The sequence below is a fragment of the Leuciscus leuciscus genome (assembly GCF_965113295.1).
Source record: "Leuciscus leuciscus genome assembly, chromosome: 2".
Classification (NCBI taxonomy): Eukaryota; Metazoa; Chordata; class Actinopteri; order Cypriniformes; family Leuciscidae; genus Leuciscus; species Leuciscus leuciscus.
The window spans coordinates 10,854,445-10,869,607 of NC_138726.1; the positions used below are offsets into that span (position 1 = coordinate 10,854,445).

General features: G+C 36.3%; 1 protein-coding gene across 1 annotated transcript in view; it reads left to right on the top strand.

Annotated features, from left to right (window-relative positions):
• The window catches only part of adgra3 (adhesion G protein-coupled receptor A3), a 47,380-nt gene that overhangs the window by 24,358 nt on the left and 7,859 nt on the right, over positions 1–15,163 (top strand). The window contains exons 5-14 of the mRNA XM_082161697.1: positions 3,524–3,595; positions 3,853–4,013; positions 5,062–5,275; positions 5,572–5,736; positions 6,565–6,766; positions 6,888–7,037; positions 9,661–9,822; positions 10,874–11,074; positions 11,258–11,465; positions 13,336–13,544. Of these exons, the coding sequence (XP_082017823.1) occupies positions 3,524–3,595; positions 3,853–4,013; positions 5,062–5,275; positions 5,572–5,736; positions 6,565–6,766; positions 6,888–7,037; positions 9,661–9,822; positions 10,874–11,074; positions 11,258–11,465; positions 13,336–13,544 (1,744 nt within the window). The remainder of the gene's footprint in view (positions 1–3,523; positions 3,596–3,852; positions 4,014–5,061; positions 5,276–5,571; positions 5,737–6,564; positions 6,767–6,887; positions 7,038–9,660; positions 9,823–10,873; positions 11,075–11,257; positions 11,466–13,335; positions 13,545–15,163) is intronic.

Sequence of the window (15,163 nt, forward strand, 5' to 3'; positions counted from 1 at the left end):
AGCATATTAGGCAGGGGGTCATAATGTTTTGGCTCATCTGTGTATAATCCATCTCATAATGCAAATTTAACGTGTTTATCCATTTATCTGTCTGTCCATCTATCCACCGGTCTGTTTATATGCAGATATTTTTATTAGATTGTGATGAGAACGCAAATGTCATTGGTGGTGTTTGGCTGAGATTCATTAGCCTAATTACCCTTCACAGAATTCTGAAACTCATAACAGATGTTGTTAGATGAGCGTGTTAACGTTGACTTCCCATGGGTGTAGCGACAGCTGCAGGTGTAACAGTGAGCATCGTCTTCACCAGGTGAAGGTGAAGATTATAATTTATCCAGTCATTTCAATTAAGACAGCAGTTGAAGCACTGAACAGATTTCATCCCAAACAGATGTGATGTCAAGGGTAAACAGGGAAAAAAACTGTTTGTAATGAGGCTTTTTAGTTTAACATGTTAATGGATCCCACTTGCATAAATTGGACTAGTATTACAATTAAGTTTGTTTTTGTTTTTTTCTTATTTCAAACAGCAGATATAACATTTGTCACATCAGAAAGTGTTGCTCATTAGATATTTAAATAATTTAGCACAATCTTCAGACTCTGTTGCAATGTTGCAGTCATAATAATAGTTGTAACAATATTCCATTTTATTCATCATTCAAGATACTTAAAGGTAGCCTGGATGCCAGCCAAACTTAGCCCCGCCCTCAACATTTGAGGTCGGGAAGTTCGGTCTGGACTTGATCCGTTTTGGAGCACCTATGCTCGAGCCAGAGCTGTTCGGACCAATCAAATTGTCAGGGCGGGCTTTATACGATAATGGACAGATGATCAACAGTAACATAATCATCCACGTCACCAAAGAGCGCTTGGGTTGAATTCGTTTACAACAAAGATGGCTGCCGCTGGAGAATTGAGATGTGTAGATTCCGCCATCGCTTGCGTCTGTTATTGAAGATATCGACGACAACGTATTGATTTTAAGAGAGGAACCGAGAACCGCGATCAAGTCATTTGTCGATCGGAAAGATGAATGAAGAACATGCATCACTTACTCCGTTGCTCTGATTTGTTGTACGTCTATCCAATTGAGTGCAGAGACATTTTCTTTCCTGGTTCGGTTGAAACACGCCTCATAATCACAGACACAGACTCATATTCTGACAAAAATCTGAGCATAACAACGTCAGTCTAACTTAAAGGGATAGTTCACCCAAAAATGAAAAAAAAATAATTATCCTTGATTTATTCACCCTGAAGCGTAAATAGCATAAGCTTTAATGCCTCGCGGTTTAAACAAACAGGGCTGGGCAACCGCGTTCGTCATTACGTTGTGCGTCAAGTTCAAGTGTTACTCTTTTGGCGCAAGTCGACTTGCGTACGGCCATCTGCCGGAAGCTAGTTATTTTAGTCGATAAAGTTTAAAAATACGGATATTTTTCTTGCACGAACGCATTGCTTCACTTCAGAAGGCCTTTATTAACCCCCCGGAGTCGCTTCGAGCACTTTTATCATGGATGGATAGGCTTTGGTGGACTTCCAAAAAAATGTACCCATTGATTCACATTATAGAGCTAGGAAGAGCCAGGACATTTTTTTAATACAACTCCGATTGTTTTCGTCTGAAGGAAGAATGTCATGTACACCTAGGATGGCTTCAGGGAGAGTAATTTTACATTTACATTTAGTCATTTAGCAGACGCTTTTGTCCAAAGCGACTTACAAATTAGGACTAAATTAAGCAAGTCATCGTGAAGAGGCAAAAAACAACGCAAGAAGTGCTCAAAATACGAAGTTCAGGCATTATTCAGAGTAGCCTAAGCCCGATAAGCGAGAATTTACAGGAAAATATTTATCTTTTATAAAAAGAATAAAAAAAATAAAATGTATGAGGTTAAGTGCTCACGGAAGAGAAGAGTTTTCAGCTCTTTTTTGAATGTTGTCATGGATTCTGCATTCCGGATGCCGGTGGGGAGATCATTACACCAGCATGGAATAAATCATGGGCTGATTTTCATTTTGGGTGAACTATCCCTTTAAAGGTGCTGTAAGCGATTCTGAGAAACGCTGTTGAAAGTGGTTCAGATCTCGGATCTGATCAGTACCACAACACACTTGTAGCCAATCAGCAGTAAGGGGCGTGTCCACTCATGATGGGGGAGGAGAGAGTGATCAAAAAAAGTAAATAAGTAAAAAAAACAAATAAATGTTGCCGAACAATTATGTTTTTGATGATGCACTAAAATAGGAACCAGCGTAGAGTGAGAGGCGCGCGCTTTATAAATGCAGCAAACATGTCGCGGTGTGGAGAAATGATCCAGGCCGAGTTGGATTTGGGAAAGCCGCTAGGTGATGGAGATGCTCAAGTGATGCACAGCGCAGGAGATGAAAACAGCGCAGAGAGAAAACCGGCTCGTACTACAGATGAGCCGCGCGCCGTCTCGCTGTCTGACATGTTCGATGAGATCCTCCAAGAGAATAACCCATTTGCAAGACAGGACAAGCTCAACCGCTCAACAGTTAGATGGTTATCTCTCAGAAGTCCCCACCCCCAGGAGCCTCTCGAGTTTTGTTTCATTTGTTGTGGGTTCATCCACATTTTTGGCACTTTTCAATGCACTTTTTGTTGTTGTAGGCATACAGTTACATTCTTTCAGCAGTCAGTTATAGGCCTAACACAGGCTATTCAAAAATGTTTTATTTTCACATTTTTTTTTTTACAATTTTTTTTATTTTAAGTATATTGTGCTTTGTTTGTATAATATCTGCTGGAATGTTAAAAAAAAATAAGTGTTTAATAAATATTTTTTAATTGAATTCATTGTAATTAGATTTTATTTTTATTTTTTACACATTTAACACATTTTTAATATTTAATTAATTCAATGGTGAAAAAATTGGCAAAATAAATGGAAAAAATGCGAAACACCGCGTTCGGTATTCGGCCTTCGGCCAAGCGTTTCATTATTATTTGGCTTCGGCTTCGGCCAAGAATTTTCATTTCGTTGCATCCCTAAGGATTATGATTAGGCTAGAGCTTTAGGACCCTCATTAATATTAGAAAAGCGACCAAAAGACCAAAGCGAAAAGGCCTGAAAACAGACGCAGAGGTTGTTTCTGCTCCATACGTGAGTAACATTGGTTTTGCTATGTTTCACAGAACCAAGATATGCTGTTGTTGTAATGTTAGCTATAGTAACAGGACAGTTTTGAGTGTCATTGTTTGTCTGGAGCTCGTGTGCTGCTGGCAAATAACAACAAACTCCTGCTTGAATATACTCTTTTGTACTGTTCATTTTTTGTTCTTCCTTGTTTTTCCATCTTTGCTTATTTTGGAGGCAGAGCAATGAAGGGAGGGTATGTTTGTTTGGGTTGATTTCAACAATGTTTCTCACAAATCTCTTCCTGCATCTTTAAGGGCAGTTTGCTCAATCTAAAACAACTATGACTTATGATGGTAACATCAGTTTCTTTAGGATGGTATATTTTGCTCATTACTGCCCCATTTTCGTTGTAGTAACCTTTCGGAGAACAAGTTTTCTTCACTTTCTCAAGGGATCTTCGACAGCCTTGGCTCTCTGAAAATACTGTAAGTGTTTTGTTGTACTTTGCATCATTTGCACGTTAAAATTGCAATGTGCAATACCTCAAATAAAATGCAGATTGCAGCTTATTAGTGCTTTTGTTCACAAACTTCATATTCATTAACTTAAACTCAGACCTCAGTCTAAATGTAAAGCATTTGTTGACCCACACTCTTATTATATTCTTTTGATATTATCTAAAGATGTTTGGCTCTGATGTAGTTTTTACAATAATTTCTGAACATGCTGCATACATTCTTAGGGAGTTTGACAGTCCGTATCTTCTGTGTGACTGTAACCTGCAATGGTTGGTGGTCTGGATCAAAGATAAGGCGGTAGGGGTGAAGGAAACTCACTGCTCGTTCCCTCGCTCCCTACAGAGTCAGCTAATAACCTCGCTCAGGCCTGAGACGCTCACCTGTGGTAAGAATACACTTAATTCAAGAATACAAATACACCGACTTCTGTTGTATTTATACTGAACTAATGATGCTTTCTAACCCTCACACAAATATTTTATTTCTTTATTTATAGATATATAGATATATTTGTATATATTTTTTATTTATTTAAATGTAAATGCATTTATAAATAACAAGTAAATTATTTAAATATATTAAACTAAATATATTTCTCATTATTTTTTTAAATATATTTATTAAGATTTGTCCTAGCAATCAGTGTTATTTTAGTATTATTTATATACTGTTAGTGTTTATTAATATTTGTAATTAGCTGGTTGTGTATGTACATTTGTATATATGTTGTGTGTTTGTATTGTAATTTTGTTATGTAGGTATATATATATAATATAGCTTTATTTTTAAAGTTAGTTGCAAAGGTAACATTTCTGATTTTCATTTAGGTTTTTCATACTTTTTTTATTTTTTATATATATATATATATACATTTAAAGTTTTAGCTTTATTTCAATTAAAGATTTTCAACAATTTTAAATAGTTTTAGGTTTAGTTATGAATAACAGCACTGCTAATGTACAATGTAGGCAACACCTGACCCACTTACATTGTTAGTTCCCCTCCTTAAGTGCCTTATTTTGTTATATTTTAATGACGTTGTGCAGCATGAAGTCAGCTTTTCATGACCTTTGACATATTGCACATTAGGTACCTTATCTGTATTCTAAGATAAAAGCTGATAAAGAAAAATTACACTGTTGCTAATAATTTAATCAAATGTCCCAAAACCAGTGATTTTCTGTTCTTTTATTAACACACTCTCCAACACCAAAAGCAAAGTAATCCTGCTATAAAAGGTCTTCAGCCTTGGTTCAGGCCTCCCATTTATGTTGATTTTGGACTTTCTAACCATAGCTTGTGCAAGAACTACAATAAAACTGGTCCCAAATCTCTCATTAATGTCAACTTTTGCAAAAAGCAATTATCTGTGGCTGACCACAGTGTATTTTTTCCCTTTCTCTCTCTTTGTTTTTCTCCGTTCTCTATTTTAGATGCTCCTCTAGAGCTTCCCTCCTTCCAGATGACTCCATCTCAACATCAGATCGTCTTCCAGGGCGACAGCCTGCCGTTTCAGTGCATGGCCTCTTTCGTGGATGAGGACATGCAGGTTCTGTGGTATCAGGATGGGAAGATGGTGGAACCTGATGCCACTCAAGGCATCTACATAGAGAAAAGCATGGTGCAGAATTGCTCTTTAATAGCCAGGTAATAGAAACCAGCCATGGAGACACCCAAACGCAATACCGACTGCAAAATGTCATTTCTGCACACTAGATACACATGAATCACACTATGAGCAATGTTTGCCTTGGAGCATGGCGATACATATACCTGAAATATAAACTTGATCTACCAACATTGTGCTGGAAACTGCCTGAACCTTTTTTGTAAAGTGTTACTATTTCAGTTTTAGTTGACAGTAACACTGGAATACTAAAATCTGTTATACTAAACCTGGAGCAAGTGTCCTGGAGCAACAAGTTTGATTTGTTCTCACACAGCGCTTTGACCATTTCCAACATCCAGCCGGGATTCACTGGGAACTGGGAGTGTCGTGTGCGCACCAGTCGAGGAAACAACACTAGGACGGTCCACATTGTGGTTTTGGAGAGTTCTGCCAAGTACTGCTTGCCAGATCGGGTGTCAAACAACAAGGGGGAGTACAGGTGAGTCTTGCGAACACCTGATCAGATTTACATTACCTCTTAAAATATAGGGGTCGGTAAGACTTTTTTGTTTTTTTGAAAGTCTCTTCTGCTTGCCAAGGCTGCATTTATTTGATTAAAAAATACAGTAAAAACAGGAATATTGTGAAATATTACAATTTAAGATAATTGTTTTCTATTTGAATTTATTGTAAAATGTCATTTATTCTTGTGATGCAACACTAAATTTTCAGCATCATTATTCCAGTCTTCAGTGTCACATGATCTTTCAGAAATCATTATAATATGGTGATTTGGTGCTCAAGAATCTTTTCTTCTAATTATCAATGTTGAAACTGTTTCATATTTTTGTGGAAACCGTGATATGTTTTTTCTTTTTCTTTGATAAATAAAATAGTTTAATTAGAATCATTTAAAATATATATATAAATAGTCACTCTTGATCAATTTAATGCTGAATAAAATAATTTCTTTCATAAAAAATAAAGTTAATTCAATTGAATCACATGTATCCATTGCTGACATAGTATCAAAACAAATGTCTAAAAAAATATTTTAGCTCTTCGCTGCACTCTTGTGGTTATAGATCTAAGTGAAACCTGTATTAGTGTGCAAGCAAAAACCATCAGTCTGTTCACCTATTATTATTATTATTATTTTTTTTTTATTTTTTTTACTTATTGCATATTTGAACCACTTCAAACAAATGTACTCCCATTTAAGGCCATTTATTTCCATGCAATACCCCAGACAAGTGGTGTTCTTGGTACTTCCTTTCTTGCGCATTAATCTTAAGGAGATTTCCCATGTGTTTTTGTCTGTATGCAGATGGCCTCGTACACTGGCCGGCATTACGGCATACTTACCCTGTAAACGGCAGGTGACCGGAGCTGGCATTTATTCGGGCAGCTCGGCCGAAGATCGACGCGCATGGAGGCGATGTGACCGGGGTGGACAGTGGGCGGAAGACGACTACTCGCGCTGTGAATATATGAAAGATGTCACGCGTGTGCTTTATATCATCAACCAGGTAGGTGACTGTAACTTTGCAATACAGTACTCTGTGTTTAACTTTCATCATAAACCTTTTTTAGTCTGATGTGTTTGATTCTTCTGTCTCTGCTCATTTTTTTGCTTTTCTTGAATATCAGATGCCTCTGAATCTGACCAATGCGGTTCAGACAGCGCAGCAGCTGCTGGCGTACACTGCAGAGGCACCCAACTTCTCTGACAAGGTGGATGTGATCTTTGTAGCGGAGATGATTGAGAAGATTGGCAAGTTTGCAGAGAAGTATAAAGAGGTGAGATAAATAAAAAGTTTAGTCATGTAGGGGGGAAAACTGTTATTGTATTAGGAATATTAACAATCAAATCCAGCAGTTCTGTTCTGAATTATGTTATTTTTTTACGTGCAACCCAAAAGACGATGTCAGAAAAATCATATTTGATGTAAAATTGTGCATATTAGTTTTTGTTGAGTATCATATTGGATACATCTGGCTTTCATGGCTCATATAGTATGATATTATAATGAGAATATGGAGCTCACACTTGAGGAGGGGAAAAAAAACACCAGTTTTATTCAGATGCACAAAGTGAGCAAAAAAATGCAATTTAGGTTAGTTTCTGATATTTATATTGCCAAAAAATAAGATGAAATTCTGATAGTTTTTTAATACCATTCAGTGAGATATTTATGAGAGTGTAGCAGATTACTTGCATAAAATTAGGGCTGCACGATATTGAAGAAAAATGCGATAGCTCCTTAAATAATGCGATATGATAATGCTTAAAGTGTGTAAAATAAACTTAAATAATGGTTAAATATATTTCAGATTATATAACCACATACGTGTTTCACATTCTTTTTTTGACAAGAAAACATCCCTATAACTTCTGAAAGTGAACATCAGTGTTTTACTGTAGCATTTAACATCAGTGTAAACCACAGGGTTTAGGGTTTCCGGTTATACTACATTAGAATTATTTAACAACAGAAACTGAATAATCAAATGTAAAAATAAAACACTGCTTAGTTTTCACTGTATGAATGAAATATATACTGATTCTTATTGAAGCTACAAAAGTTATTTTACAAAAGAGTGATTTTCTCTTTGTCTTTTCTTCATGAGCCAAATTATTGCAAGCTGTTGCTATATGCATATTGCGATATATACACTTGTGATATTTCGATATATTGTGCAGCCATACATAAATGCATATAAATATCAGTATATCTCCTAATAATATTTTGTTATTGTGTGCATCAAAACATACAATGCAGTGCAATACAATGAAGATTGAAAGATAAACAAATAAATGTTCCTCAAAAGCTATTTTGGATAATTTCTGATACTCACATTTTAACATGATTTTTCAAAAAATGGATAATCAAGCAAACCAAAGTTGCTTCAGTCCAGTAAGGGGGCATCCTGAAATATTACTAATAATATAAAAGTTAGACTTTAGTTTAGTGTCCAATTCTCACTATTAACTAGTTGCTTATTAGCATGCATATTACTTGGATATTGGCTGTATATTAGTACTCATAAAGCACATATTAATGCCTTATTCTGCAAGACCATATTCTACATCCCTTACACAATACCTAAACTTAACAACTACCCTACTAACTATTAATAAGCAGTAATTATGATTTTATAAGGCAAAAGTACTAGTTAATAGTGATAATTGGAACCTAAACTAAAGTGTGACCAAAAAGTTATTCTTATGTTTACTTCATAAAGATCAAAAACATATGCGAACCACAGCCTGAATGGGAATGTTTTTACAATTGTACTACAAGTTATTTTACCTGCTAAAAACTATAAACTATGAATCAGACGACAGAAGGCATGTAGTAGATTGTGTACAACTGGTTTTTCAGCAAGTTTTGATCATGTTGATAATTTAGAGACCTTAGAAATTTGTATATCAAACATAGTTCAGTAGGCTTTATAGGGCTAAAATAGGGCTAAAAAAGGGCTAAAATAGGGCTAAAAAAGACAAAACAACCATTAAAATAAGCAAAAAATTTATATATTCCTTATTTTATTGACAGAACCAAGATTGACCCCCTTGAAGAACCAAGATACCCACTTTCTAAGAAAATGTGTATATTTGAGGGAATTTCTAGACCTGAAAGACTGCCATAATATATGTTTATATTTATCCAGTAAATCACAAATAATTGAAAAAGTTATGTGGCCTTTGAATATTGTTGTGGACAATGGGGTGGCCTTGAAGACAGAAAGGTTGAAAACCGTTGATTTAAAGCAACGTCCCTGTTCACCACCTCAGTTCGTGATTCTCTTCCTCTCTGGAGAACAAAACAGGCTTTTGCAGTTGAATCAGTAAGGAGAGGAGCTGATAGGATCTGGAGGGATTTGGACACTGGGCCACAGAGGAACATAGAACCTATTTTTCAGGATCAGGTTGCACTTCACTCAGTGTTGAGGGGAAACGTTATCATGTAACACCTGCGCAGGGATCTGTACCGTCATTCAACATCTCACATATTGCAAGGACGCGTTATTAAATTTGACTTGCCTCGCGATTTTGCCATGCTTGTGTAATTTTGCTCAGGAATTTAGTGGAACTCAGTTGTATTGAGTTGACAAAGAAGAGGCTGTTTAGGGCTCCAGGATTGTTTTTTGAAAACATTTGCTGTTAAGTGTTTCTCTAGTGTGGGAATGTCAGACGCATCCCAGTAATCACATTTTATTTCTAAAAAAAAAAAAAAAAAAGTTTCACTCATCAACATTTTTCTGTGTGATGTCAGATTTTGTTCAGGAATGCAGTGGCAGTGTGTTTGTGTGTGTTTATTGAATTATGTAGTTTGTTTGTGGGTGTAATGCACGCCTGGAGGAATCGGCATTGATGTGGGTGTGCATGCATTGTCTCTAACTGCATTTCCTCTCTCAGCTGGGAGATGTGATGGTGGATATCTCCAGTAATCTGATGCTGGCTGATGAGCGAGTGTTATGGATGGCTCAGAGGGAGGCGCGAGCTTGCTCACGTATCGTTGAGTGCCTGCAGAGGATTGCCGTTCTCCGAATCAGTAATGGGGCTCTGGCCTATTCTACTGTGAGTACTGCAAAAATCCTTTCATTTGTTAAAACTAAATTATTTAAAGAAATATCCCTTAGTATTCTGCCGGTGTAACCAGAAGTTCATTTATACAACAGCTTAAATAACACACATTTATTTTAAATGAATAAAAAAAAATTTAATGTAAAATTTTTATTGCAAGTTCTGTAAATGAGATTTTGTTTGTTCTTTTACAAATTAAGGGACAAGCCAAAATTATTTCACTGATAACTGATTGACATTAGGTCTTCAACTGATCGATAGTAATAAAAATATTCTTATGCAAGCATTTCCATTTTTTCCATCCTAACAGCAAGAATTTAAAGGTATAGCGGAGGATGTTTTACTTCCTGGTGGGTAGTCTAAACTATTGGTCCTCCTAATTGTCAATCATTCTGGTGAATCAATCAAACTTTTCAAAAAGTGGAGAGGGCGGGTCTTATCTAAAATTTGGAAAGATCCTCCGCTATACCTTTAATGTACATGTTGACTTCAAATATTTCTTTGGAATTACTGAAAAATACTGTGTAATTTCTTATGTTACTTCATAAATGGAAAAACAATTTGATTTACAATGCGGTGTTCATATATTTAGAGGTGTGTGTGTGTTCCTGCAAAAGATCAATTCAATTAGATTTTCTATTTTATTAAAAGCAGCTGAACGGTTTACATAACTTGAAATAAATGTTTATATTTGTTTTCTATTTTAATATATTTTAAGAAGTAGTTAAAGGGATATTAGTATAGTAATATTTTTCTTAAACACTTTTTCAGGATTGTTTGATTTAATAGAAAGTTCAAAAGAACAGCATTTATTTGAAATATAAATCTTTTGTGACATTATAAACATCTTTACTGATGTGAATGCATCCTCGCTGAATAAAAGTATTAATATGTAGGGAAAAAAATACTGACCCCAAACTTTTGAACAGCAGTGAACATTTATATAGACTTTAGTTTGAAAGAGTTGTTATAGTCCTTCAATAACATGTGATTGTGGGAATATGGTGTGGTAGCCATTCTTCTTTATTGTTGTTTGTTTCAACAGAACTCTCATAACATTGCTCTGGAGGCTCATGCGATCAAGGCCAGCAGCTTCAATGGGATGACCTGCACTCTGTTCCAGAAGGTCTCACCGGAGCGTACGGCCATGGCCCATTTCTCTCCCAGAGACTCCGACATCAACCCAGAGCGCCAGCTCAGCTTCAAATGCAACGTGACCAGCAACCTGTCAGCATTGGCTCACAAAGTATGCGTTTTTCTCTGGTACTTTCTGTACGTCATTGTGTGTGGAGGATACAGTATTGTAGATGTTTTGTCACAGCATATAAGATGAGTGTTTCTTCAATCCGAGAACTCCAATAAAGCTGTGGAAGCAGGATTATATCCATCATGTTTTGACAGTAACGTTATTGCATCTCCATGTGTGCAGAACGCTATAGTGGAGGCGTCACTACAGCTTCCCCCGTCCCTCTTCTCATCTCTGGGAAGTTCAGGTCAGGCCGAAGAGGCCGTCTACAAACTCCACCTGCTAGCCTTCCGCAACGGCAAACTCTTTCCCCCAACGGGAAACTCCACCGTCCTCAGTGACGGCAGCAAGAGGAGGAGTGTGGCCACACCTGTGATTCTCACAAAGATTGGTAAGAACACTTGGTGATGATCCTACTGCCTTGGGCAAGATCAGACATGCGCTCAATCCCACTTCATTGTTGATGTTATACAATATTTCTACCTGGATAGAAAGCAAAGTACAATAGTCTAAAAATTAAGAATTGAAGGTACAGAAGAATGATGCACTTGAGTTTTTAAATCAAACTAATAAAATTGCTACTGCAGATACTTTTTTTCACCCTGGACAAAAGTCACACCTGACTTTAAGTTGCACCAGGTCAAAACTGCAGAAAGAAATAATAATAAGTTGCAGCGATGTAGAAGTCACATTTTATTATTAAATTCAGAATTAATGTAAAATGCCAATGAATAAAAGTTTAACATTATAAACACTATAAACATGTATTTTATTTCCCCTCCCTCCACAATGAATTATAAACAACATTTATTATAAAATGACCTAGTTTAAAGTGAGACTGAAACTACCATCATGTGTGAAATGCACTATAAAGGGGGAATCACGTTATGAAATAAATGTTTTTCTTTGAAACACATTGACCACAATTATTGGCACCCCTAGAACTTTTGAGTAAAATTATATATCGGATGGATGGATGGAGCTGTGCAGCAAAGATCAAATCACAAAATAAAAAAACGTTATAAAATAAGTTCCAATATCCACACATTTTTATTTATATATAGAAATAAATAAAAATGTGTGGATATTGGAACTTATTTTATAACGTTTTTTTATTTTGTGATTTGATCTTTGCTGCACAGCTCTATCATCCATTCCTCCCCCATTTTGGCTTCAAGCAGGTAAAGAGGCTTTGTGTCATAGACACAACAATAATAATAGCAGCTACTGAAGTGAGAGGAGGCGGCAAAGAGCAGCACAGGGAGCTGCTGGGAAAAGTTACTGCTATAACAGATTGATTTCACTTTGAAGGATAAGCAGAGAAGAAAGCGTTTGTAATCCCATGAAAAAATCTGCAAAGGTTTTTGGTTCCCTAAAGAACTTTTCAGTCTCTGTCATTCTGTTTGTGCTGTGGAAGCTTCTGTCACCTAAACAAATTCCTTGAATGTAATAAAGCTCTTTCTGATTCTCATTCTGAACAGTTAACCATATAGTTTTTGTTAGTGTGAAGAACATTTTAGAATTGTAATATATAGAACGCTTTTTTTCCAGTGGCTTGGAACAAGGTTTGTGGATGTTTGTGGACCCTTAGGGTTTTGCACCAGAGTAGTGCTTTCATAGTTCCCATAACTATTAATGGAAGCATGTGCTTTTTAGCATGTTCGCACCGCAGGAACTAAGAACAATCTTAATTATAGAACGCCTTTTGGGGGGGCTAAATCAGCTCCTACTTCAGAGAAGGGTCTAACCGAGCACATTAGTGATGTAAGTGTACACTGATTGGCAGAACGCATGGCATATGATACGAAACACCGGCATATGTAGCACTGCAAGTTGTTGTAGGAGATCTCATCTCTTAGCCCTCCTTTTTGCTCTTTCAATCGCATAATTTGTACGTCTACATTTCATCTGTTATCACAATACCCACAACAAAAACACAGCTCCGATCACGGCATCCTCCAGTTGCTGGCGTGCTTAAAAGACGTCGTTTTCGGCCGGCTTACGTCACTTCAGAGTTCTTACTGGAGGTGCGAATACAACCCGGGAAATGGCCCCAGGGGAAAATTTCGGTCTCGGGGAACCGCCCTGGTGGTTAGTTTGTATAACTCAGTTCCCATAACTACCTGGTCCGAAAGCTCCTAAAAATTCTTCATGGAATTATAGATGCAAATAGAGAACTTTAAACATGTACCATCAAAGATGGTCCATAACCAGATTTGTTTTGAGTTTTGTTGCACAAACTGATTGATCCTGTTGTTTAGACGGCTTTCCACTGAAGAACCTGCAAAGTCCAGTGAACGCCACTCTGCGGCGCTTCCTGCATGGATCGGATGCTGTTCCCGCCTTCTGGAATTTCAGCCTGCTGGGCGGACAGGGAGGATGGCAGAGCGACGGCTGCCAGATCCTCCGTCAGGATGACAACTTCACCACTATCTCCTGTGATTCACTTAATAACTACGCTTTACTGATGGTAAGAGAGACGAAAGTGGCTTAAATTTTAGGCTGTTCTTCAAATTCACTTCATTTTTTTATTGTGCTTTTCACAATACATATTGTTTCAAAGCAGCTTTACAGAAAATGCTTGTTTCAATGTTACAATTTAGGAAATATTCTGTTATCAGCCAGAGATGAGTGTACCAAAATACTGTCCCTATGACAGTAATACAGATAATGTACATCCAGCTGGTTGTTATCGCAGAAATAAACCCCGACAGGGTGATTAGGACCCTGACGCGAAGCTTATTACACATAAGCAAATAATTAGACATGAAATATTGATCTGAGTCTAAATATTTTATTACCTCTTTAAACGCTAAGCTTTTGCGGAGAACGCAGTTGGAACAAGCGGCAAGTTTAAACTAGATGGACGATATAGGGATATGGTACAGTCATACCACTTATTACATGGTATTTCACCACAAAATTAATTATGGGGATAAGAGATATTGATTTGAGATGAAACTGTTTTAAAATGTTACCCGTTTATCTTATCCATTACAGTGTACAAAACAATTGTTGCAAAATGGCAGCAACTGCATTTTTATGAAGCTAGAGTGCGAGTCCGCGATACCAGATAACATAATTAAATAACTGTACACAAAATATTGAGTTTTAATATTTTATTAGCTCACCAAATGCAAAACTTCCACGAGGAAAAAAAACGTTCCTAGCAAGCGTAAAGTGCCGACTTCCCCCTGATGAGCCTGTGTTATCAGATTTTACTGGTTGTTATTGGGGGATTGCATACCGCTGGATGGCGCGATTGACCAATCAGAATCAAGTATTATAAGGCTCTGTGGAATAAGGTTAATGTCCTGTATTCAATTAAGATAACGCAACAAACGTGTTGCGCAGAAATTACAGCTTGTGCTCTTAATAATTACAATATAAGGGTAATATTACAATATTAGGATAATATTTTAAAGTTTTGTGTGTCCATTCAAAGTTGCTGTCATCTGTTTCTTAAATCTTTTTGTTAGGCTTTCAAAGAAAACTCCTTTTGTAGTTATTTTGTAGTCATATAGTTGGAAGAGTGAGAATTTATTTAACCTTCAAGTTTCAAAAATTTATATTTTAAATGAGTAGTGAGACGCTTCTCATATTTATTTATTTTTCAGTTTCAAATGCTGTATATTAAAAATCGTTTGTTCATCATTTTCAAATTAAACCTAACCCTAATTAAAGCAAAATAAAAATATATAAAAGAACCCTAATAAAAAAAATTAAAAAGTTAATAAATTACTAAAACTTGAACTTAATTTAAAATGAAAACTGAAAATATGTAAATTAAATCTTATTCAAAATATTAATAAATAGTATATAAGTAATACTAAAACAACAGGGTCTACGTGTGAAAGAAATACTGTGTAATGTTGCTGCATCACTATGATAACAGTAAAAACAAAGATGTGCAGGATTGTTAGTGAATCCCAAGGTTCCCATCATCCTCTTGTCATGCAATTACTTATTTCAAGGGTTTTTTTAGTGCTAGATTGATCTGCTTTCCCATTTTGTTCTGATTTTCCTTCATGTTGATTTTCCTGAGCCTTTGACTCTAGACCTGTTTGTAATCAGATTTGTTCACATATC